At 40.4% G+C, this 27,780-nt stretch overlaps 1 protein-coding gene across 2 annotated transcripts in view; it reads right to left on the bottom strand.

The window, feature by feature from the left end:
* The window catches only part of RASL12 (RAS like family 12), a 486,162-nt gene that overhangs the window by 164,723 nt on the left and 293,659 nt on the right, over nt 1–27,780 (bottom strand). For both annotated transcript variants that reach the window (XM_044078665.1, XM_044078664.1), the window contains one exon: nt 14,513–14,586. In XM_044078665.1, the coding sequence (XP_043934600.1) occupies nt 14,513–14,586 (74 nt within the window). The remainder of the gene's footprint in view (nt 1–14,512; nt 14,587–27,780) is intronic.

The following is a 27,780-nucleotide window of genomic DNA, read 5'->3' as shown; positions in this document are numbered from 1 at the left end:
CTTCTCTGATAGACATATGAAGGATTCTGACAAAAATTTGAAAGGAAATAGGACGTATCTCCGATGGGGGTACTTACTTGCAGAAGACCTTTAGAGACCACATGAGAGTCTGCATAAGCAGAGTAGCAGTGAGAAAATTCTGAGTGTTGGAATGTCTACATGTCCTTCCTATACTGACACACCTGCTCATGCTAAGATCAGAACTACGGCATGCTAGGAAGGTGCCTGAAGTTTTGCAGACTGGCTGGATGCATGGTATCCTTGGCAGAATATGATCCATATCTAATGGCTGCTGGGTATTACAAAAGTCATCTAATGAAGAACATCTGAATAACCTGCAATATATACATATATATTTGTTACTATATGTATATATGTTCATTCAGTTATATGAACATTTTGTATACAGTTTTACTGTTTAAAATGAAGAATGAATAAAACCAAAATCGTATACAAATATATATGTTGTACATATATTTCAACAGAAAAGGCAGAAGACGCAACAGTACTAGAAAACAGCTTTGTATAGTATACAAAATAACTTAACAAAAATGTAGGTTCTTCTCAAACAGAAGTCTTAGGACTAACGAGTTCACAGCCAATACTTTCAAAACAGTTCCATACCTGCTGGAAGAATTGCTAACATTTCTTGCTCAAATCTTTTGGGTGCACTTTTTGATAAAACAAACATTCTTTTGTATTTGAAAGTTCTTAGATCAGCTGTAATGTTTGCTATGCACACACAAACACACACACACACACACACACACACACACACACACACACACACACACACACACACACACACACACACACGCACTACATTTCTCACATTGTGCACTTCTTCTGGCTTCTTAACACTTTCTTCTGTGCATTGTTTCTGGATGGTCATTAATAGCACTGCTACATGTTTTTTGTCTGAAGTGCTTTGCTTGCAGGTTTCTGCCTTACTCACACTGTTTATTTTTGTCCATAAATTCACCATACTTTGCTATTCCAGAAAACAAAAACTGTTGCCTGTAAAACTATTTTATGCTTTCCATTACAGCAACTTTTTATTAGACAAACTCTATTATAAATACAGCTCTAATTTGCATATTTTACAACACACGATTCTTGCTCTCTCAACATTTTCAGATTTGTTGCAGCCATAATAAAATGTAACCTCTGCACATCCTTGCTTAATTCCACATATGCAGTTCTGCATAACTGATGCACAAACTCACTGTCAAAAGTTTCTATACAGTTCTTGTCAACCTGTTTTCGTTAAATGACTTCCCTTATCCCAGGTACCCTCTGGATGTCTATGTGTTTGCACTGCATCTCTTCTTAGTTATTTCAACCAGAAATGTCAGGTTACTATTCGTGTTGGCTTCCTTTTGATTATGACTTGCTGCTCTGATAGAATGTTTCCCTAACTACACAAGGTATCTGCTTTTTCTGTGCTTTGGCCAATGCATGTAAGCCTATTTAGAAACATCTGTGGCCTGTCATAGGATCATAGGATCATAGAAAGTCACTAGGCTATTGGACCTGAGGCCCTTACAAGCCTAGCCAAAAACTTAGCCCATGTTCTGACAAGTATCACCCGATGCCCCTGTTCAGCATGGACACAGGTGGAATTCCAGGGGGCATTTTCTGTTGCCCATCCATTTATCCAGGTTACTCTTAAAAAATGTTAATGAGGTACTCTGCTTGATGTGGAGAGATAGTCTAGTCCACAGAAGTGGGAGTCTGTGGGACACATATCTGTCCCTCCAACAAGTTCTATTGATCTCACAGACCAGGTTGAGGTCACGTGTGCGGGTTACTCGTGTGGAACCTGACTTGTGGATATGCAGCAGTCCTATCAAAGCGGGGTCTGAGATTGCTTAGTATGCCATATAGGGTCACCTCTGAGAAGTTTCTATGAGACTGAGTAGAGGGACAGGGCCTTTAGCCTATCTGTGTAGGGTAGATTTTTGAAGCCCTGGATTTTCCTAGTGAGGAACGTCTATGGCTCTCTCCAGCTGCTGCTGCATGTGCTTTGTGAGGTACATGTCAAAAGGGGCACTGTACTCAACAATGGGTCTTATAAGGGAAGAATACAGGGATGTTATGACCACCTTGTCCCTGGATGGGATACCCTTACTAATGAGGTTTGCCACGTAGAAAGCTTTCCATACAATGGAGCCAATATGGTGGATAAAAGTCAGTTTGCTATCAACCTGGGTGCCCAAGTCTCTAACAACTGATTGTGTGCTTAGGACCTTGTTATTAATGTGATAATTTGTGTGGATGTCACTCTCCCCAAAGGGGATGATGATGCATTATTTGGCATTCAGTTTGAGGCTATGTTTCTGGCACCAGTCATTTGTCTGGGTGAGACCCTCTTGGAGGATGTCCACATCACTAGGGGAAATGATGACAGCATGCAGCTTGTAGTCAGCTGCAATCTTGGTCAGCCATAGCCCACTGTTTTTGGCCTGCACCTCAGAAAAGTATATCCCAAACAACAGAGGCCCCAAGACTGATCCCTGGGGTACACTGCTCATTGCAGGTCTACTGTTTGAGGTGGCTTCCTCTATTTTGACTTGGTGGGTTCTATCAGTGAGCCAGTCTGCTACCCATCTGGTAACATATGGATTGATGCCTAGCTGAGAGAGTTTATCTATTATACCTCAGTGGGGAATAGTATCGAAGGCTTTGGTCAGGTCAGGTAAGCGGTGTGCACCATCTTTCCCTCATCCATGGCTTTGGTGACTGTGTCAAAGTCGACCAGATTTAACAGGCATGACCTCCCTCTTGATGAAACCAAACTGTGTGGGATAGAGTGTTTGGAGGTTGCCAATGTCCTTGCTAATGAGGTCCATGATAATCTGCTCCATGGCCTTGCAGATCAGGCTAGTTAGGCTGATGGGTCTATAATTTCCTGGACTGGTGGATGCTCCTCCACCTTTGTGCAAAGGGATAACAGTGGCTGTCTTCCACTCAGCTGGGATGAAGCCGGTACTCAGGCTTTGGATGAATAGAATGCTTAATGGTGCTGCAAGTTCCTGCCTGAGTTCATGTAGGATACAGCCTGGGATGTTATCGGGTCCCATGTAGGCTGTATTTTTTGCCTTTGAGAGGGCAGTGATGACTTTCTCCCTAGAGATAAGGGGAGGGGGGCAGCTGCTGGGGATGTCCTGATTTACTGAAGGGGGGGACAGAGCGGTGAAGTTTTCACTGAACCTGTCTGCCAGTAGGTTGGCTATATCTATGGCATTTGTGTATTTGGTGTCCTTGACCACCAGTTCTGTGCAGATCTGAGTGATTCCTTTGAGATTGTGGACATATGTGAAGAAGGCCTTATAACTGTCTTTACAGATGTGGCCAGTTTGGACTCGAAGTTTGCTTTGGAGGATTTTACTACTGCTCTTATTTGCTTGTTCAGGCTAAGGAAAGATTGCTTCCAGTTAGGCACCTGCTCCTTCTTGGTCCTGGACAGCAATTTTTTCCTTTTGTTATAGAGTTTATTTATTGCAGATGTCCATCAGACAGGTTTACTCTTCCTTGAGGAGGATGATTTTCTACTGTCAGGAATTCCTGATTCAATGCAGTGATATAAATGCTCGTATAGTACTTTGGTGCAGGTTTGGACATATGTGCCAGTTCCTATGGAGGGGAAGGGAGCTGGGAAGCTGTTTATACCTTCCCCAAGGAGGTTGTAATCAGCTTTGGGGAAGTTTTTTGTTTGACTCTGGCTGGAAGGAGGGAGGTTGGGGGAGATGGTGACTTCAAAAGTGACCACTCTGTCATCGGATCTTACCAGAGAGGATGACACTGTAGGGATGCTGCAGTGGTTACTCATGTTGGTTAATACCAAGTCCAAGATATTTTCACCTCATGTGGGGGTGTTGACTAGCTGGTCCAAGGCATTTGCATTGACGAAATCAAGGAATCTCTGGGCATTTGTGTTTTGGCATGCGTAGTTCTTCCAATCTGTGGTTGGATAGTTGAAGTTGCCCAGGATCAGGGTAAAGGGCTGAATCTTGATAGATTTGAAGAAGTCCAGATAGGTGGAGTGGGCATCTTGAGTCAAAGTTGGGAGCCTGTAGCTAGATATGATTTGAATAGGGGTCCTGTCAATGGTTAACTGCACCTGGAGTGTCTCCTGTGCATCATACTGTTTGACCAGCCTGGAGGTGTGTATGTCTTTTATATATATTGCAACTCCACCTCCTTTTTCTTTGCTGCCCACAGTTTGGGGTCTGAATATATGATAGGATGAGTAACCTGGCATGGCTGGGATGCTCTCCAGAGCTTTGAACCAGGTTTCTGTGACTGCACAAATGTCAGCATCTTCCAGGGTTAAGAATGCTTGCAATGAGTGCAGTTTCATGTTTAGACTCCTAGCGTTATTAGCATGACCTTTAATTTGCATTTTGATAACATTTTCATGTTGGTAGTTTTGACCTCAAGGCTTTGCCTAAAAAAGACACTATGGGGCGGCAAGAGCCTTTGCCAGGAGCCTGAAGCCCAAGGGAGACAGATGCAGGCCATCTCTGGCAAAGCATCATGATTTCTCAATCATGTCTTCCCTGGCTGTCATGTACTGGATCCCCTTGGAATGACATCAGAAACTAAGCCAATTGTTAAAGTCAATCATTTTCTGTTTGTATTGAGGCATCATTCTGGGTGACGGTATAATGCTGCTTAAGGCTAGGAACATACCTGCCTGGGACACATATTTAGCGAGCTTGATCATGTCTCTCTTCATATAGTCAAGGGAGGTACATCTCAAGTCATTTACAAAAACATGGACTATGACAGGGTTATAACAGTACCTGTTGTTGAGAGACTTCAGTGCTTGGGTGATATGGTGGATTCTGGAACCTGACAAACAACTAACCATGACTTTCTCTTTATCCAGACTGGTGAGGGGCACATCTGTGTGTCTCACAATGGAGTCTCCTATGACTAATATGTTGGGTTTATGTTTAGGCCTTATTGGCTGTGACACACAGTTGTGTGGACTATGTGTGATGTGTGGTCTGGAGGGCAGTGGAGTTTGTGTGTGTTTTACCTTGGAGGTCTCTTTTGTTTGGATATGTTTTTGTTGAGGACCTCTGCATATCTGGGTGGTATTTGAGGTGTGGTGTTTGTGTTGACAACCATCACAGTGCCAGGTATACTGGCTTGTGAGGGAGAAAGCATTGACTCTAGGTTCTTAATGTAATTGCATCTCTCACAAATTGTGTTCATGGGTGGTAATAGTAGAGGGTTGTCCATGTACACGAGGCAGTTGTTATGCTGTCTCAGGATGCTCATATCGACCAAACTGGCAGGAGAAAATGTAGGAAATTGTCCATCCATATTTGTCAGAAACTGAGGGAGAGAGGCCAGAGAGAGCTAAGAGGGTAATGGGTGGAAGGTCTAAAAGTACTACTAATGGAAAATTTGTAGCTGGAATACTTCACAAAGGGTTAAAAACAGTGCAGCTGCAGCTCTGGCTGCAGCAAACCTGTATCCAGACTAAGCTACTCAATTGAAGGGTTAAGAACACAGTAAAACTCACAAAAAAGCACAGATTAACCACTTACAGACAAAAACAGAACTCACAGTAAAATAAAATACAGTTCAGCAGTAATGAAATGGAGTAAAATGCAATTAAACTGTGTTGAATTGCAGTAAATAGCAATGAAATACAGTTAGACAGTAAGGAAATGCAGTTAATCAGTAAACTGCTTTAAAACAGTGCAAATGTGATAAATTAGCTCACAATCACAACAGTAAAAAACAGCTCAAATAAAACAGCAATTTAGTAGAATACTGTCATCAGTTTAATAAGTCTACTGACAAGCAGTAACAAATGCGGCAAACTAAAAGCAGTTGAAGACCTAACCACAAGCAGCAAAATGAAGTAGGAAGAGGCACAGTATTTTTTTAAATAGAAAGTGAGGAGACAGAAGATAATTTAAGGTTAAGAAGCTAAAGAGGTGGGCCTTCAGATCTGATCTTACTGTATTCAATAGAACGAGCTGATGTAATGGGACTTGGGGGAGTGTCCAATATCAAATTTATAGTAGAGACAGGCAACTCAAAAGCCACCAAGCTTTAATAACACATCAACAGTTGGACAGGTGGGTGGGATACAAGACCAGAACAGAGGTAAGGATTGAATTTACTAAGCCTAACAGACAGTTGCACAGTTTAAACAGATATGCAGCAAATATTGTTTTAGTTAATCAGAAGTGCAGCAAACAGTTGCAAATAAGCACTTATCTTTTGTAGTCACACAACAGTTTTTGTAAAACAGCAGATTAAGGGCAGAAGGCCTAACTCACAGCAGTTTTGAGCAAACAAGTACAAACTGGTTTAAACACTGCCTATTTAAGGCAGAGAAACATGAACCAACCAAATTATCCAATCAAAAAAAAAAAAAAAAAAAACAGAGCCCTGAAGTAATAACTCTAGCCAGGTCAGACTAGACTGAATCCCCTCCCATGAAGAAGCAGCTAGGCCTCTCTAAACAAAAACATTGTATTACAAGCTCCAAATGTCACAAACAGTAATATATATTCAGCTGTATGCTAGTGTTTTCAAGTACAGCAAGTAAAATGAACAGAACAAACAGAGAAACAAAAAGGAGACAAAGATCAGAACAGAGGTAATGACTGAATTCACTAAGCTTAAAAAACAGTTGCACAGTTTAAACAGATATGAAGCAAATATTGTTTTAGCTAATCAGAAGTGCAGAAAACAGTTGAAAGTAAGCATTTATATTTTGTAGTAGCACAGCAGTTTTTGTAAAATAGCAGAGCAATCTCAAATGGCCTAACTCTCTGCAGCTTTGAGTAAACAAGCACAAACTGGTTTAAACACTGGCTATTTAAGGCAGAGAATCAGGTACCAGCCAAATGTCAAACCAGCCTTAGTCTGTACAGCAAATAATTTTGCAACTGAAAACATGGGTAAGAAGAAGGAACATTTGTTCAAGTTTTTCCCATACAATGCTAGCCATATTTTTCCTTGCTCTGTGGTCATCTTCCAACTGTAACTTTAAAAATTAAGTGGCTTAACTGAATGTCAGCCAACGCTGGAATTTTTTCAAAGTCAGTCTATTGTGAAGTAGAAGGCACTGCTTACTCACCTTCCAATACAGGCAGTGTGTAAGTCTTCTCATAGAAAAGGAAACGCATACTAGTTTTCTTTAGTATCATCTCCTATCCTTGCCTTATTCAGTTATTCTATTTTCCCATTCTTTATGAATATGAGGCATAAAACCCTCTTCTTTTTTGTTTAGAGCTCCTGTAGTTTGGTTTAGCAGGGATATCATCAGGGCTCTGTTCAAGGTTATCTTGTTTTGTAGTTAATATTTTAATCTGCTTTTTGTTCTTCCTTTATATTGCTTTCTCTCTATGTTGGGGTTAAGGAACACTACCCTCTCACTTTGTTTTTCTTCTCTATGTTGCTCTCCATCTAAAAAAGATATTTTTACAGTTTTACTTGCATACCTATTACACAGAGCCGTCTTTGGTTTTTCTGTCTTGCACTGAAATATGCATAAAATAATGTGTGTATGAACGTCTGTGTCAGTATCAGTATTATATTGTACAAATATCTTAAGCCTAGCAAAATCCTAAATGCTGTATCACATTCATTAGTTATAGTTCTATATTTCTGATATGACTAAACCTAAAAGCTCTCAGCCAAACTTCACATTAATTGTTGCAAAGCCAGACTCCTTCGTCATCAAAAAGTGATTTTGTGCTTTAAAAATTCCCTCGCTGACCTTGCTTGACACTGTTTAGATGAGTTCAACAGCTTATGTAGACAGTGAACTAATGCTCAGCTGAAATACTGTATAATGTCTGTCTAAATAATATCTTGTAGTCCAATGCCTGGCACATGTTGCTTAGGGAAGTAATGATATTAAGGAAAACCTGTTACATTCCTCTTTCTCTCAGTACAGGAAGCAAGCTATAGTGCAAAGAGCCAGCCATTGGGAATGATTAAAATAACACAACACTATTAACTGCATGGCTTTATTCCATATTACTAATATTGTAATGCCAGAGAATGCAAAGTCGCCAGTTTGGGTAGTTCTGCTAACCCTTAAAAGGAAGTCATATATTAGTTTATAGTAATCTCTTATTTTATACTGCCAGGATGTAAGCAGTCAAATATCATAGATTACATCAGGAATTAACTCTTAACAGAATAAATTCTTTGGCAAGCTTTTATAGAACATTCACAGTTCTGCATAGATGAGTTTCATGAATTCTGACTAGTGTAGCTATGCTGTTAGAAGAATGAAGGGGTAAAGTAATCCTGCACTCTCCATGGAGGATTTCACAGTAAGATTACAGTGGTGTCCAGTGTTAATATCCTATCATTATTTAAAAGGTAGAGCGCAGAATCCTTACTCATGGGAATGTCAACAACTAGAAATATGTCTATGCTGTAATCTGCTAGAAAACTGATAATAGAGATAACCATTAGATATATAGTGCTTGAATAGATTGGTAGACACATATACAAATACAGCTGTAGAAAGCAAAATATAGATAAATAAATAGGTAGTTAGAGTGATAGAAAGATAGACAAGACAGAGATATAGCTACATAGATACATAGAGATATACATGCCAGATTTTGCAACACAAAGCTCTCTTTTGAGTAGTGAGGATGAAAATAATATATAGCTATAACACCCAAAACTAGTAACATTAATTATATAGATAAAATGATCTAAGTATGGTTTTGGTGCATTTCATTCTAAGCTGATTTCATTAAAAAAAAAAAAACTGTAACACATTTTGTCTAAAACTAATTTTTTTCGAAACCCATCTTTATACCTCTGTTCATAGTGGGATTTGTTATTGGGCAAAGTGCATGTAAGAACATTGGGCAGATACCGAAGGGACAAGATAATGTCAAATGTAGATAAGACAACAACCTTCCTGCATTAAAAGTCAAATTAATGCAATATAGTTTTACAGGGCCTTCAGACAAATATACATTAAGCATATTACATGTTTTCTACAAAAAACAAATGAATGAGACTTTTGTGCAAACCAATATGGACTGCATTTCTGCAAGGGGATAAGGTACTCCCATGGAAAGGGTGACTGCAGCTAGGCATAGGCAAAGTTGATACAATTTGCTAGTCCAAACTATTATAAAGAAGTTGACTAGGTTTAAACAAGGGGCCATAAAAGTTGGGAGCACAATAATACGAGACAATAGCTGCAGCAAGGCAGCAAAGAAGCAGATCTGAGCAAGAAACATTTTCAGTGCATGGGCATTCTAGTATGATGCGTTATGACAACAAGCTGCTAACAAACTATACGTTCACTACAACAAACCACTTAATTCTACAGCTTTAACACAAATTCACTTTGACTGCAAAATAGCAAACTATGCAAACACATGTTCCTTTGGAATAATTTATTTCTCATTTCTCTGGTATTTAGGCATATGCCCTCTGAGGATAGTCTTACATGTTCAATTAACCAAATACTTCTCTATTCAACTTTAACAGGTTTAAAAATGTATAAATCACAAAAACAAGAAGCTAGACACAATAAAGACAATAGTCAATACTTGGTTTAAAAAGTAATACATAGCAATGCAAGATTTAATGGTACAGTAAAGAACACTTATCCCGAAAAGCATTTCCATTTAAAATCACTATCTAGGCCTTTTGATAATATTATAACAAACTTTAATATAGACTAAGTTGCTTTATATTTAATACAGTTTTAACATTACTCTCTCTTAATGAAATCATGCACTAATCTAAAACTACACAAGTGAAGCCCTCAAATACACAAAAAAGCTTTTACTCTTGATATCCAATTCTCTTGCACTTTAAATGTTCTTATGTCTCATATCAGAGACATTCTTGTATTTTACATCTAATCATTAATTTGGTCTCATATAAAATTAATTGCAAGTACACTTCTGTCCATATACAGCAGATTTGCAATGACAGGTAATCTGTCGCTTAATATTACATGCTTACCTACCATTTTTTAAAGTTATACCCTGCTAGACATACTGGCAAATATTACAAGTTCCATAAGCAATTTCTAACTTTCCTTGCCTATTTGGATTCTTGCTTTACAAAATTACTTGCCATTAACAAATGTTACAGTTGAGTATCCTACTTTTATTCTATATATGGACGTTTGTATAGAGTGGGATCCAAAAGAGGGTTTGTCAATAATATTCCCCAGTTCCTTAAAACACAATCATATACAATATTGTGTTGTATGTTGTAGCATGCTTACACTTTACTTCATTTCATCCTGGTTCCCATATGTGGGACATCCATTGCCAATAAATCTGATATATATATATATATATATATATCCTGGAAGCAGCTTTTCTAAACACTGCTTATAATGTTGAATTTGAAGACCCTCTATTTTGCAGTCTCGTGGTGCAGCGGTAGCGTTATTGCCTCACAGCAAGAGGTTCTCCCGTTTGATTCTCGGCTGGAGTGCGGGGAGTGCCTTCTGTGTGGAGGCTACATGTCCTCCCCGCAGTTGGGTGGGCATTCGAAAGACATGTGTAAATGGGCGTGCCTTTGTTGAAGGTTGAACGTCGAGCTGGCACCTTGACGTTCGTCAAAATCTGCTGCCAATCATTAGCAGACTCCCGGAGTTCCACTGTGGTGACCCCTAACCAGGAAAAAGCCGAAAGACAACAACAACTATTTTGCAGTGTCTTAATAATTTATAGGATACAATTAAAATATATATATACTTTGTGTGTACACTTTCTTTTTACTGTTATGAAACAAAGGATAAAAGCTGCTGCCATAAAGAAAAGAATCAGCTGTATGTGTGTTTTTTGTTGATTGTTGAATCAGAGGAACATTAACTCTTCTTCTTCTCCCTACTAACACACAAGTAAATAACACCAGTGGGACCCACTCCAGAAGTAAAAAAAAAAAAACTCTGTTTAGCTCATAAACAATGATAACCAAACTGTTTTTTTTTCCAACATAAAATAGGTTAAGACTGCAAAATGGGCTGAAATACATAATTGATGGTATGTCACCACAAGAGGTCTCAACATCTTTACTTCTGAGGTGACTGGATACCAAATTCTATATGTACCATTAAAATAAAATAAAACAATCGACCTTGACTGGTGAGTGTTTACATTAAACCACAAACAGTTATATTATCTAGTCCAATTTGTATTAATTAGCAGCACTACTTGTAATAAGACACTGTTGATTTCATCTGATTACTAAAGTAAATGGCAAAAATGTTGCTTAGGCAAGAGATTAAATAAGCCAGGCTTTCCTGGTCAACCTTTGTAATGTAATGTACAAGCAGTATCACCAACTACAATCTATGCCTTTCATGCAAAAACAGAAAACAGTTACGCATGGGGGCACCAAAGATATAGGAAACATTAACGCATTTGTGCTATTAGAACCATTTTACAATAATTGCCTATTACTACTACCCACAGTGATATCTACACTAACACAAACCACCAAAACAGAAACAGCTCACATAATATAATACTAATATATGTGTTTTTAATAGCATTGCATAAGCTTTCCATAAAGATGATTCCTGATCTTAATAACAATAGCTCAAAGCCAACCAATGCATAATGATGATCAGTGCAAAGGTATGTCCTAAGGGAGATATAAGACCTCAATTAAATTAACTAATACGATGTTAAAACATACAAACATCACTTAAATGCTCAAGGAAAACTATGGGAGATAACAACCCTGCATCAGATGAGGAATATAGCCTTAGCCATGTCAACAGCAGTAAATAAATTCCAAGCATACTACATTATAAGCCAACAATACTTCACAGCAAAGGACATGTCTCAAGACATCTTATAGATACCACTTGGGCCAATATGTTCCCCATACTTTAATATTGCTTCCCAGAGTATGACTGTAAAATACTCATCCACAAGAGTACTCGCAGAGTATAATATTCAATTGCTATGGAAAGCAAGACACTTTTGGTGTCTAATCAACACACAGTTTAGTTAAAATAAAAATATGAACATAAAATGAGAACTGCTAGCAATATTACCAGCAACAACGTAATCATACATTCACTTCCTGCATTCAGTCATCTGTTCTTATATTCCTATATTCCACCACTATATAGTGTGTTAAAATGTAGTTTCAGTAATGAACTAGCAAATGCTATATCTCTACATGTTCAGCAAAATTGATATATATTTTTCATACAGCTAAAGTTTTTATGCAGTTCCTAGATACTTTTTAACCCATTAGTATCTCTGCAATGCCACCAGTAATGGCCCATGATAGGAGTAACCACTTATTACCTCTAACAAATACTTTTTCTCACCCTCTTCGCTCTTCCTCTCCTCTTTCTTATTAATTGTTTGAATTTTCCACTCTGAAATTAGCTTTATTAGTGAGTAATAAACTCTCACACTTATAGCATGTCAACACATTTCAATGCTACGTGATAGTGTACTTATCTTATTTTAATATTGGTATGTGTACATTATTTTACATGCAAAAAAATAAAAAATAAACACGCACTGGAATCTGTCTAGTTCCAACAACACCACCACAAGTGCTGAGGAAAAAAAGTTAAAATAAAAACAAAACAAACAAAACAAAAAAAAAACAGAGAAACTAGTGGTCTTAAAACTTTGTTGATGAGCTCAGTCATGATAATTTCCAAAAATCATGAAACCCAGACCCAGGTAGTATTCCAAAGCAACAAGCCTTTATTCGTCACAAGCAAGCAATCCTCCGTAACAAAAAAAATCAGAAATAACTTAACAATGTTAAATGTATCAATTTTTATGCACTTAAAAGTAGGTGTGGAAAATATACATATTGTTTAATTTTAAACCAGCCTATTCAAGACAAACAATATAAACAGGACAGTAAAAGTACATTTTAGAACAATGGGTACCCACCCCCACACACTACCACTGATTAGATCAAACTAAATACTAGTTAAGGAAAACACTACCTATCTATTTGCAACCCACATTCCAAAATCAGGTATTAAGAAAAGCATAAAATGCACATAAAAAGACTTTTAACTAAATTTTCTTTTGGCTAAAAATAAAGAAAAAACACATAGCTAACTAACCCTAAGCATAATCCACCTAGAACACTATAAATATAGAAATACATCTATCTGATAATGTAATCTAGTAAATATCCATCCATGTGTATTAGTGTACTTAAAAAAAATTTCAGTGGTTTGCAAAAAAAAAAAAAAAAAAAAAAAACTGTCATGACAGGTTTCATCTTTACAGCCCAAAACATGCTTATACCATGAAAATTAATAGAAAAATCATATAAGAAATACTGAAAATAGTGGATGACGTAAATTAGTAATATATAAAAGTGTGCAAGTGTGTGTATGAGCATCCACCAGTACGGTAAATAGGGGATGTATACCACTACTACATGGTAATAGCATGAAAAAATGTGTGTTTTGAATTTATCATTTTAAATCTCTGGTGTGATGCAATAAATCTAATCAAAGCAGAATTGAGGTTAAAGGGTTCCGGCGTGTAGCTTGCAAGACATTTCCCTGCGAGCTACATTGCTGAAACCAGAAGGCTGCAGCAGCAATTCTCTGTAGAGTGTTATGGCTGAAAAGCACTACTGCTGCAACTGTACACTAGGAAAAAAAATGTAGAACATCACAGTGATCCCTAAGGACTGCTACCCAGCTGTCTTCTAACTGAGACATCTGCACGTGAAGAGTTCTGGGTAGCAGTCCTTAGGGGTCCTTAGGGATCACCACAATGTTCTACATATCTTTTCATCATGTACAGCTGCAGTGATAGTACTTTTCAGCCGTACCGCTCTACAGTGAATTGTTGCTGCAGTCTTCTGGTTTTGGAGATGTAGCTCGCAGTGGAAATGTCTCACAAGCTATACACCGGAACGTGAGGTTAAAGTAACCAAACATATATATATTTATACACATTCTATACTTCATTATTTTTATTATTATTAAGATTATTTTTAGAACATAAAAACATTTCCTCAAAAAAATTCCCTAAAAACCTTTACAGATTGTGTGGCAGCTTATATAAATTCAATACACTCTTAATAGAGCAATAGTAGTTAAGCCCTGGTTTTCTGAATGCATTTAATTTCAACTGCCAGCATAATTCTTTTTTCTGCAAAACACCACTGATGCCCCCTTGAAGCTCATCCACCTACACACAGTCCAGAATGATAAATTTCAAACCAGAATGTCTGGGGTGTTCTAAGAAGTGTAAGCACCACGAAATTCACCGATACTTCATTTTCTTCCCTAAATATGCCTGATGGTTGGTTACTTTAATCTGTTCATGCATATATTATATCTAACCTTGCATTTGCAGCCCAGGTAGTAACTGAAAATGGTCAGTGATGACCAGTTCACTTACATAAATAAATTAAAAGGTAGCATGCAAATGTGCAGATTTGGACCATAGCTATTAAATGGACTGTCTATCACAGGTGAGGTATGATACTTCAATAAGCTAATGAGAAAAAAATCATTTACCTGGTCTGCAGTATCCATTATTTTCAGTAGAACTGGCTGATGGTCTACAATTTCTTCTGAATTGTAGGTGTCTTCTGTAAAATCAGAAAAAAACACATATCATGTCAGTAAGCAGTGTTATCCACTGGTACAAATAAAAGCACCGTTGTAGCTCAGTTGCTACTAGATGTAACACAATATACACTGCATAGCCTGCAGCAACACCTCTGATAAGGATAAACTAACTTCTTGCCATAATCCTCTTACAAATAAATGAAAACATTAAATTTAGACCAAAGTGTTATGGTCTAGCCATAAAATTGGTAGTTTTTACATGCCTGAAGACCGCCTGTAACATAGTTCCAGTGTCACCGTAGTTATTGTGAGTTTTATTCTTATCCACTGTTTACTAATTGTGCTTATTTTCACAGCAAATCATTTGGAAACAACTCAAAGACAGTCAGCTATACAATAATTTGAAAACAGCTGCACATCTGATTACTTCAGGAGGACATTCTTTCAGCAGCCTGTGAGTTGTTTGAAAATATTAAACTACATAAAAATTACAGACCTTATATCAGTTTTCTCCTTTGCAAATGTACATCCTACCAAAATAACTTTTATTCATATATGGAGTACCTGTGAAATTGTGTGTATTTTATATTAGCTGGTCAAGGGGAGAAGGTCAACACTTGCACCACACCACATGGAACACATAGCCCTCCAGAACACACACCAGCAATGCCTTCACATAAAAACACAAACCACACACCCACCTTTGCGGAGATTCTCAATAAAAATCTACACAAATGGCAGTGACCTCCAAGGCAGACACTCGACCACCATAACACAACACTAATCACGAGACACATAACTCTCCTAAACAGTGTGCCACTCAACCAAAGCCCCTAAGGTAAAACAGCATGCCCAGTATACTAATCATAGGTGATTCGATAGTGAGGCACATTGATGTCCCATTCACTAGGCTGAATAAGGAGAAAGTAACAGTCAGCTGCTTGTCAGGTGCCGGGATCCACCACATAATGCACACACTCAGGCCCCTCAACAACAGGTACAAATATGACTCTGTCATTGTACACATGGATGTGAATGACCTGAGATGTACCTCCCTGGACTATATGAAAAGAGACATGGAGGAGCTCTCGGATTATGTAGTCCAGGTGGGTATGACCCTAGCCCTGAGCAGCATCCTACCATCACCCAGAATGATACCACAGTACAAACAGAAAATGGTTGATTTTAACAATTGGCTAAGTTTCTGGTGTCATTCTAAGGGGATCCAGTATCTGTCTGCCTGGGATGACATGACTGACAGACCTCAATGCTTTGCCAGAGATGGTCTGCATGTGTCACCCCTGGGCTTCCGGATACTGGCCAAGGTTCTTGCCACCCCTATAGTGCCTTTGTTAGGCGGTGTTCCAAAGACCAAATTACCACCGTAACAGCTACAAACAAATGCAATCTGAGGGTCATGCTGCTCAATGCTAGAAGTCTAAATCTCAAAATGCACTCACTCAAAGCACTCCTTAAAATGGAGAACATCGACATTTGTGCTGTAACAGAGACCTGGTTCAAGGCAGCAGAAAGCATCCCTGCACTACCAGGCTATAACTCATTCCACACCTTTTTGCACCAGAACTTGGACAGAAGCTCCAGAGATGGTGGTGTTTCCATATTCATAAAGGATGTGCACACCTCCAGATTGGTAGCCCAACATAATGCATCTGAGATACTTCAGGTACAGCTAACACTGGGTGAGACAGCGATTCAGGTCATAGGCTGCTATAGGTCTCCAACGATGTCCCAAGACTCATACTCCATGTTCCTAAGCACCCTGGAGAATATTAGGGTCCAACCTAACACTTCCATACTGGGTGACTTTAACTACACCTCCATTAACTAGGAAAACTACTCATGTACCAATACACTTGCCCAATGTTTCCTGGAATTCATTAATTCCAATGCCCTGGACCAGCTCGTTCTTATCCCCACTAGAGGTAGCAACATCCTTGACCTGGTCATTACTAACATGGATAACCATAGCTCTATACCAATAGTCAACTCCTCCCTGGTTAGAGCTGACCACAAACTAATCACCTTGGAAATCCCCATCCCTCCCACACCACCCCACCCCCACAAAGGTAACCATCATGAAAAACTTATCCAAAGCTAACTTTGGGCTCCTAAAAACAGAAGTGGCTAACATCACAGCACCCATTTAAATGGAGAATAGTTGCATGACTGCCGAATCATACACCAATGCACTGTATGAACACGTACACAAATGCATTGATCTCGCCATACCCAATAGAACCAAGACGCTCTCCTCCAAAAAAAGGAAACCAATCTGGTGGCCCCCTGCAATAAGCAAACTCTACAATAGAAGGAGGAAACTGATGCAGAATGAGGTCAATTCCCAAGAGTTCAAAAACTCCCTTATCAGCCTCACCAAAAAGTTGAGATCCCTCATCAAATCCTCTAAAACTAGCTATGAAAACAGAATTGCAGCAGATAGTAATGACAACCACAAGGCTTTCTATAGTTATGTAAAGAATCTCCATGGCAATACCCAGATTTGCTTTGCATTACTGCACAATGGTACGTCCTATATGGAGCCAACAGATATTGCCAATATACTGGCCAACAGATTCAGTACCAGCTTTACCCCTCTCTGTCCCCCAAAGGACCAATCACAATACCAGTAGATTGCCAGGCACCCAGTATTACTGCTGCACAGGTTAAACAGCACTGTCCAAGGCCAAGAGTACAGCTTCTATGGGACATGACAATATCCCTGGCTGTGTTCTACATGAACTACAGAGTGAACTGGCACCTCACCTGTGTGCTATGTTCAATGACAGCCTCACCTCAGCTTTGTCCTTACCAAATGGCACACTGCTACAGTCATCCCTCTCCACAAAGGAGGAGCGACTACAGACCCTGGGAACTATCACCCCATTAGCCTGATGAGTCTGATATGGAAAGCTATGGAACGCATCATCATGGACCTAATAAACAAGGATATAGAGAATCTCCAAACTCTGGATCCCACACAGTTTGGTTTTGTGAAGGGTAGATCATGCCTGCTCAACTTGGTCGACTTCTTTGAGTAAGTCACCAGAGGTGTGGATGTGGTTCATATAGTCTACCTTGATCTGGCAAGGGCCTTTAATACCATTCCCCACTCAGGAATCCTAGAAACACTCACTAAGCTAGGCATCAACCCCTATATCACTAGGTGGGTTGCAAACTGGCTCACAGATAGAACCCACAGTGTGAAAGTAGCTGACTCCAAGTCAGATTGCTGACCAGTCATGAGTGGAGTCCCACAGGGTTCGGTCCTGGGTCCTCTCCTGTTTGGTATCTACTTCTCTGAAGTCCAGGCCAACATGAAAGGACTCTGGCTGACAAAGTTTGCAGACGATTGCAAGTTGGGAGCTATTATTAACTCCCCAAGTGATGTTGACATCCTACACAAAGGCCTCACTGAGACCAATGACTGGTGCCAGAACTGCGGCCTTAAGCTCAATGCCAAAAAATGTGTCATAATCACCTTTAGCAAAAACTCGGTTCCCATGAATTACCACATCAATGGTAATCCAGTGAACACAGAAGGCGTTATAAGAGATCTGGGAACACATTGCCACTGTGGTCAGAAAGTCCTTCTATGTGGCACATCTCATTACTAAGGGTTTTGCATCCATGAAGAAAGAGGTCATTGTTTCCCTCTATGCTTCCCTCATTAGGCCAGTCATCAAGTACAATGCCCCATTTGGCATGTACCTCACTAGACACCTGCAACAACTGGAGAGGCCACAAAGAGGATCCTAGGCCTTAAACACTTGTCCCATATGGACAGACTAAAAAAACTCCAACTATTCTCTGTCTCATATTGCCTAATTAGAGGCAATCTCTGCTTGACTTACAAAGCCATGTCTGACCCAGCTCTGTTAGAAATGCTACATCTAAGGAAATCTCAATCCCTCCGCACCACACACTCTAGAGATCTCAACCTCATACCACAATCAACTGAATATGGTGGAGGGACAGGTTCATAACCCAGAGACTGCCCATGCTATGGAATAGACTTCCCATACTTGTCAGGTAGAGCACCTCACTGGCCCTCTTCAAGAGAAATCTTGATGAGTGGATGGGAAATAGAAAATTCATGCCAGGGATCACTCCAGTAGCTCTACTCGACAGAGCCACTGGCAACTAAGGTCAGGTGGCAAGATGCCAGGGCAATCCTATGGGCTAGGCTTGTAAAGGCTCCAGGGCCACTAGTCTAGTACACACCTATGAACCTATGAACACTCATTCTACCAAACTGTGCAGATGTGACATATAACCCTTACAAATAAAGCATATTACTGTTTGCTTGATTTGACTGGGTACAGAAAAGCTGAGACTTGTATAAGCAGGCAGTAAGGTAACCTGAATGACAGGGTTATCAAAATGTTCACTGTAACACTGCATAACCCCGAAATCTGCTCTTTTATGGTGCTAGTGACAGGAGCCTAAAAATGTGAGTATAAACATAAACTTAACAAAAAGGAGATTGGTGACTCATAGATAACCAAACAACTTAACAAAAAGGAGACTGGTAACTCGTAGATAACCAAACTTTCAATAATAATACAAATCTTCTGTAAAATGTTTTAAGCAACTTCATTACATATGGTTTAAAAATAAGTGCTAAATGAATATTAAAAATATAAACTATAGTCTGCTTTAGAAGTTTTCTTTGTCAAGTACTTATAAAAAGGGAGTTAAGGTCTATAATACAACATTACATAATACAAGGAACTTGATGCTTCTGACACTGGTGATTTAAATATTTTTGAACTTAAGTTTAAATATATTTGGAATCCTCTTGTCTAGTCATAACTGACTCATTAGGACTTCACTTTGTGTTAAAAAAACAGCATTAATGTACAAATTAAAGTCAAGCATGGCACATCTACTGACATAATATGCAAGTTTTATAAATAACAGAAGCTCCATTATGGAACCCTCTGATATCGCAGCTTTTGCTAATGACTAATACAATTAAGTATCGGAAACAAATGATGCTATGTTGTCCTATCTCACCTTCATTCTTACAATAATGGGTTCGGAGCTGATCCTTGGCTCTGACTCAGCTGAATACACAGCTGAAAGACTCAAACTTGGCTCGTGGCAAGTAGGTATTTCGTAATGCAGTGATGTAACTCCCTAGATCTCGTTTGCCGCTTTACAAAGTTGGATGCGCTCTTCTTGGCCGTGGCTAAGTTGTGAAATTTTTCTATTTATTACATTTATTACACCTTTAATCTCGTTATATATTATAGTGAGTGTTTTCTTCTAGTATTGTAGTTGCATAGTTAGCCTTTGAACTAGTATATCTAGATTTGTATAGCTATTATTCCTTTTTGGTGCTGCCTTTGGCCATCATTTTCGTAGGCTTTGCTGTATCCCTTGTAGTGGTTGTTGTTGTTGTGTCTTGTCGTATAGCTTAATAGTAGCTCGTTTAAGTTAGAGAGCTCTTGGTCCATTTGGGCTTGTAGTTGGTGTGTTGTTTTTCTGGGATTTAGGACTGTTTTAGCTAGAGGCCCTATTGTCTTCCCTTGTTTATCTGTCTGCTCAGTGTTTTCCTGTTGTAGTTAGCTATATATCAGCAGTTTTAGTAATTAGAATTTTCCGTTGTTAGAATGTGGTCTTTTGTCATAATCATGTCTGAAGACCCAAAGGAAAGGGAACATAAGCCTTTGGGCTTCAAGAAATGCCAGAAGTGTTCACAAAAGATGTCTATTACTGACACTCATGTCATCTGTGTTTATTGCCTTGTAGCTATTCATTTGCAAGAGGATTGTACATTCTGTCATTCCTTCAGTGCCAGGGTTTTACAAGAAAGGAGAAATAAATTGATCCTTAAGGGGCTCTTAAAGCCAACTTTTGAGGAAGCTATCCACAGTTCTTCTTCCTCTTATTCTTCTCTTTCTTCAACAAAGGACAAACCTCAAAAGAGACAATCACCTGCTGCATCAGCTCATTCAGAGCCTCCAGTCAAGTTACCTAAAATATCTAAGGCTACTACCTCCTCGGCTCCACAGTCTTCGGAACTGTTGGAGGTTATTTTGATTGACAAGCCTGGTTCTTCAGTTCCAAAGTATTTGGAGCTGCAAGATTCCTCTTCTCGGAGCCGGTCTATTGAGATTTCACCAGTCTCTCCTATACTGAGATCTCCCATTTTGCACAGGTCTCGTTCTCTGTCCCTATCCTCCAGGGCCATCAAGAGGTTATCTGACAATGACATGGAACAGGTGGTGCGCAGACTCTTGAAGTCGCCGGCGCTTACCAAATTATTTTTGGCTCTGACCTATCTGGTTCTGGAGTCTACTATAGCCATTGTACCCACTGTTGTTCCTCCTCCAAGCCAAGCTGCACCTTCAGAGCCAGACTGCTTGGTGCCACATACTGTGGATCCATCGATTCTGAGACCCCCTTCAGTGATCATGGAGCCGACTTCTGCTCCGACACTCTCTGCGCTGTCCAGAGAGTCTGGGAGCCAGGGTTCCCCACTCGACTCCGAGGGGGATTTTCAGCCCTGATCTTCTGCACCGGCCCGGGTTAGCTCGGCTCCTACATTGGCCTTGGGGCTGATCTTACTGGATCCTGTGGCTTCCTCTGCCTCCTTGGTGCTGAGGGAGTCTTCGGAGCCAGTGGGATCTGCCTTTGAGGTGATGAGGAGTGTGCTGTCTGCCCCTACAGCTCCACATAAGGATACCAGCACTCTACTGTCTCAGCACCACCCATTCCACAGGACAGCAGAGATCCAGAGTCTCAGGATCCCCCCTCCCAGAAAACCATTCTGAGAAGCCCCCTCAGAAGAGAACTTGCAAGGGGAAGCATGTAGACTCTCCAGATGAGTCCATCACTTCAGACACTGACCTCAAAGAATCAGAAGGGTCTCCATGGTCATCCTCTCATTTGCAGATATTCTAGAGATCCTGAAGCAGAGAGGCAGCTGGCAGGCCTCCACCCCTTCTGATGAGGAGTCAGTGTACCTGAAGCCTTTTGGATCTCAACTTTCAGCCTCCTAAGTGTCTCTGCCTTTCGACGAGCTAATGGGCTTGGTCAATCGAAAGGCATGGGAGTCACCTGACACAATGGAACCAGACCTTGGAGGCCAAATTCTTATCAGCTCCAAGGACTTCCTCACTAAGGGGGTACCTGTAGATGCTATGGTGGTGGCAGCAGCCACCAAAAATGAACTTTCTGAAGCATCTTCATCTGTCCACCCTCTGAGCAAAGACTCTCAAATGATGGACAGATACGGGAAGCGTGTCTTTTTGTCAGCGACCTTTACACTTTGATTGCTGAACTACCTCACTCATTTCACAAGACTACAGAGAGATCTCCTGAAAGAACTAGGAGATACTCTACAAGGTACATTGGTTGTGGGGGTGAATGAGAAGGTCTCCTCCCAGCTATCCACCTTAAATTCCATCGTCAAATCCTCCATGAGGCTGATCTCTTACCCAGCTGATGGAGCAAGAGTTTCCCTTAGGAGACACTCCTGGATGCGCTTGTGCAATTTTGTGGAGCCCTTTAAATCTACCTTTACTAATGCCCCTTTTGACGGTTCCTCACTCTTTGGACCCAAAGTAAAAGACACTCTCACCTGATACAAACAGGAAGGAAAAACTCTCTCTGCCATTGGAGTACATTTTTCCTTACCTTCAAGACATTATCCTAAAAGTCAGAAGAGTGGGAAAATATGGTTTAGAAGATCAGAAGAAGTTTTCCAGGATGACTGTCCTAGAGGCAGTGGGGGCCCACAGAACCGGGGTGACTGTGATGCCTTTTGCGGACGCCCCTATCAGCACTCCTGAAAGGAGGCCCGACTGCTCTGCTCTGGAGGCAGTCGAGGGACATTTATCTATGTACCCAGAAGCCTGGCAAACTATCACAAGAGACAAGTGGGTACTAAGAATAATATACAGAGGATATTCCATTCCCTTTTCCTACCCTGTCCCACAGTTCAGAACAATCCCAGATGTTCTACCCAATCTAAGGGAGCAAGCAACTGTAGAAATTCAAAAGTTGCTGCACAAAAGAGTCATCCAAGAAGTCCCTGCAGACCAAATAGGATTCAGAACTTATTCAAGATTCTTTTTGGTGCCAAAATGAACAGGGGACTGGAGACCCATATTAGGCCTAAGCAATTTAAACAAATTTGCCAAGAAGTCAAAGTTCTGAATGGTGACACTGCAGTCTATACTTCCCTTTTTAGAGGAAGACGATTGGATGTGCTCGATAGACCTTCAAGATGTTTACTACCACATAAAAATGGACAGGGCATCGAGAAGGCCAGTCATTACCAGTTCCGAGCTCTGCCCTTTGGTCTCACTACATCCTCCAGAGTGTTTATCAAATGCATGGCAGTAGTCACAGCTCACCTGAGGTGTCTAGGATTCCACGTGTTTCCCTAGCTAGATGACTTGCTCCTATCTGCCACCACTAAGCATCTACTCCAACAAGCCAGGGATGTGACCTTGGAAATTTGAGCGCAATTGGGTATTATAGGCGCAGATCTAGATATTGCTTCCTTGATAGCACGTCTTGTAACAGACAGAGTTTCAGCATTCAGGCAACAGATACTTCATCTTCTTTGCAAGGCCAAGGTGAAAGCAAAGATAGTTCTAAAATTATTAGGGACAATGGCTTCCACAATAACAGTGGTTCCCCTTGCCAGAATGCACATGAGGATCGTTCAATGGCTTTTGTTCTCCCAATGGTCACTTCAAGAGCTTCCTATGTCTCAACTTATCAGGATAATGGAATCATGAAAAAATGACTTAAGATGTCGGCTACACTCCAACCATGTGACCATAGGTAGACCCTTTGTTCCACAACAATCCTTAGCTACAGTGACCATGGACACTTCCTAGATAGGGTGGGGGGGCATTATCTGGGGAAAACAGTCCAAGGTACATGGCAAGAACACGAGGCTCACTTGCATATAAATGTCCTAGAGATGAGAGCAGTGCTTATTGTGTTGCAAGCACTTCACGACTCTCTCCCTCTAGGGACAATCACGATACAGTCAGACAATATGTTTGTGGTTTGGTACATAAGCAAGCAGGGGGGAACCAGATCTTACCCCCTTTGTCATGAGGCCCTAAGAGTTTGGCAATAGGCAGTCTTTTCCCAGTGCTTTCTAATACCAATGCACATTCCTGGGAAGTCCAACGTGATAGCAGACAAGATGAGAGGGGCAATTCTAATGCCTCACGAGTGGTCTCTCAATCAGAATGGAGCAGAAATGATTTTCCGAACATGGGGTCTGCCTTGCTGCGATCTTTTTGCCACTCCCATGAATGCCAAGTGCAGCAACTATTTTACCCTAATCCCCTCTCTGAGGAGACACCGAGAGACTTACTTGCTCGCGACTGGCCCTTGGGATTTCTGTATGCCTTTCCTCCATTTCCTCTCATACCCAGAGTCATTCATAAAGCACAGTCCTTGGGAAGCAGGATGATTCTCATTGCTCCTTACTGGCCTCATCAAGTTTGGTTCCCCTTCCTTTGTCCTCATCTTCAGGAGAAGCCTTGGACTCTGGACCCAGTTCCAGACTTGCTGACACATATGTCAGGTGCACTCATCCATCTCTCCACACCCTCACCTTGTCAGCTTGGCTGCTCCACTTCCCAATTTAGTCAGGCTTCAGAATTTCATTCCAACAGTTAAACATATCTTGATGGCCTGTCATAAAGCTTCCACCAGAAAACTGTATTTTAGCAAATGGAAAAGGTTTTCTCCCTTGGCTCAAAACCGAAACATTGACCCTTTTTCTGCACCTATTCACTCTATCTTGGAATTCTTGGTGGAACTCTTCCAACAGGGTTCAGCTACAGCAACCATCAGAGTACAACTCGCTGCAATTTCAGATTTCCACACTGGTGATCATACTTCGAACGTAATGTCCACAGGTGGTGTAGAGCCTTCTTGAAAGGTGTCTCCTTACTAAGACCTCCCTTTAAGGAACCCCTTCCTCCTTGGGATTTAAATTTTGTTCTATCTCACCTAACGTTACCATCTTTTGAACCTTCTTCTTCTTCAGACCTCAAGTTCCTTTCCTGGAAGATCATTTTTCTGGTTGCTATAACATCTGCTAGAAGGGTATTAGAGTCGCAAGCCCTAACTATCAAATCGCCATATCTCATTTTTCATAAGGATAGGGTATCCTTATTAACTAATCCATCCTTTTTACCTAAAGTCTCTTCTTCAACTAACATAACTCAATCTATTGAGCTTCCAGTGTTTTTCCCTAATCACAGTAACAAGGCAGAATACAAATTACATCAACTGGATGTGCATAGACAACTCAGATTCTATTTGCATAGGACAAAAGATTTTAGGAAAATCTGACAGTTGTTCATATCCTTTTCAGATGCAAAAAAGGGTAGGCCAGTTTCAAAAACTACCATTTTCAACTGGCTCTCAAACTGCATTACCTTCATCTATACCACAAACAACAGAGATTTACCATTTAAGGTTAAGGCTCATTCCACTAGAGCACTGGCTACGTCTTCTGCCTTTCAGGCCAGAATTCCTATGGATAATATTTGTGCTGCAGCTACCTGGGCTACTCCTCATACATTTATCACGCATTATAAAGTGGATTTTGCCTCCAGGGACAGGGCCTGCTTTGGGTCCACTATGCCTAAAAGTGTACTCTCGTGAGCCATCCAGAGAAAAGGTGCTAAGGACACTGTCCCATCACTGTAAGAATGAAGGCGAGATAGGACAACATAACATAAAGAAGTTATGTACTCACCATAACGTTCCATGTTTGTTGTCCATCTCACCGTTCATTCTTACGAACCCTCCCTCCTTCCCCCTTCCAAAGACTCCTTGTGGACCTGGTGGATGTTTTACTCCTTTCAGGAGTTCCTTGCTTCAGTTTGTTTCTCCTTTTCCATTGGGGATAGCAAATATTTGTGTGTGTGTATATATATATATATATATATCAAACAAGATCTGGGGAGTTACACCACTGCATTATGGGATACCTACTTGCCACGAGCCAAGTTTGAATCTTTCAGCTGTCCATGGTATAGAGAGGCACAGCCCTCACTGTAACCTAAACAATCCAGGTTCAATTAGCAGCCTATGTACTGAAAAGAGCCAGTAAGGGGAAGGGGGTAGCTGAGTTGTCATTGTCACATTGACATCTTCCCACTATGTGAGTATCTACTGGAGGTTAGTGAACTTGCAAACATTCTTAATTTTCTAAGGGGTCAGGGCTGCCAGTGAAGGACAGCCATTTGTGTGATGAGGTGATGTCCTCATGTTTCAAACATTTCACATCACATCTTGAACGGAAATCCAAGGTGCATCCACTGAAATCATCCGAAAATTAGTATATTTTAAGCCTTATATAGCATAGATTAGTCTCAGAGTTGCTGAATCTAGACTATTTTGGTATCAATAGAGCACTAAAACCAGCCATCTTAAATTGAGGGGCCGCCCTGCACCCTTGTGGCAGACGTGGCAGATTTGTGTACCTCAGGCCCATCTGAGTTGGGGATTGCTGGAAAAAGGCTCAGTTTTGGGCTTTCCTACTGGTTAGTTCGTGTTAAAACTGTTTAACTTCCTTGTATTTAAACCTCACTTTTGCGCAGGTCTGTGCTCAGTTTACCAGAGCTGTTCAGAGTTTGGTGACCTTAGCCAGAGATCTGAAATGAAATCCAAGGCATCCACTGAAATCAACTTTAAAATAAGTATATTTTAACCCTGCATTGATCTTTGAGAACTGTATTTAACTAAATTGCTGCTTCATTTCTGTTGTTTTTGCTGTTGAGACTGTTTTATTCTGCACTTTAAATTTTCAGGTACTCCTGCCTTATATAGCATAGGCTAGATTCAGATTTGCTGAATCTAGACTGTTTAGTATTACTTGAGCAATAAAACCAGCCATCTTACATTAAAAGGGCCTCCCTGCACCCTTGTGGAAGAAGTGTGTAGCTCAGAACCCATTTGAGTTGGGGATTACTGGAAAGAGGCTCAGTTTTGGATTTTCCTATTGGCTAGTTTGTGTGCTTGCATTTAAGCCTTGCATTTGCACGTACATGAGCACTGTTCGATGGAGTTTAGCACTGCTGTGCATAGATGCAAACACCTATAAAGATAATTTTCCCTAGTTATCAGCTAGTAAACCCTACCAAACTCCCCTGCTGCACTGCAAGCAACTCAGTTGCACACTGAGAAATGTTGTCACAGTTTTTCAACGCTAGTCTTCTGCTGAATAGACCACCTTGTTATTCCTAGAGCAAAGCCTGGTCTAACTAGCTCACTCCCTACTAGTATTTATGTTATAAACCTGCCATAATGAATCAGCTTGATTGACATGATCATCTTGAGACAATATATTAATTAACTCATGTATACTGACAACCACTTACTCCTAAAACAAATACAGTATGTGAGAGATGTATTTGCAATATGAATATGGAATCAAATGTTTCAGGCAACAACAAACCAGGCATCAAGCAGGTTGTCAGCACACAGATTTCACATCTTGCACATAACAAGCTCACAACAAATAAGCCCACATATGCGGAGGTAGTCACAAGTAGTCTACCAAACGTTCAGAGACCTCCCAAGTGCAAACCTATTGCACACACACACACTGCAGAAAGAATAGAATCCACTACACATAATAATACACACACCAGTATCTCAGCTAATAAGCCCCTAAGGCAAAACACCTCAAAACCATGCATACACTCAACTCTCTCAACAAGTACCACTATGACTCTGTCGTAGTCCAAGTTGGAGTGAATGACTTGAGACGTACCTCTCTGGAATATATGAAGACAGACTGAATTCTCAGATTTTGTGTCCCAGGCAGGTAGGTCCTATCCCTAAGTAGCATTCTACCTTCACCCAAGATGATACCTCAATATAAACAAAAAAATGATTGACTTCAACAATTAGCTTAGCTTCTGGTGTCAGTCCAAGGGGATCCAGTATCTGTCAGCCTGGGAAGACATGGTCAACAGACCACACTACTTTTCCAGGGATGGCCTTCACCTCACGTCTTGGTTTTCAGTTATTGGCAAAGGTACTTGCTTCCCCATAGTGCTTTTTCAGGCAATGTCAAAACAACAAAATTTCCAACTTAAAAAAATCCACTTGTGACAAACTCAAGGTTATGCTGCTTAATGCTAGGAGTCTAAACAGGAAACTGCACTCCCTAGAAGCACTACTTTTATTTGGAA

The sequence above is a fragment of the Protopterus annectens genome, chromosome 7.part1 (assembly GCF_019279795.1).
Source record: "Protopterus annectens isolate FY-2018-M chromosome 7.part1, PAN1.0, whole genome shotgun sequence".
NCBI lineage: Eukaryota > Metazoa > Chordata > Ceratodontiformes > Protopteridae > Protopterus > Protopterus annectens.
This window is presented reverse-complemented; position numbering and strand designations above follow the sequence as displayed.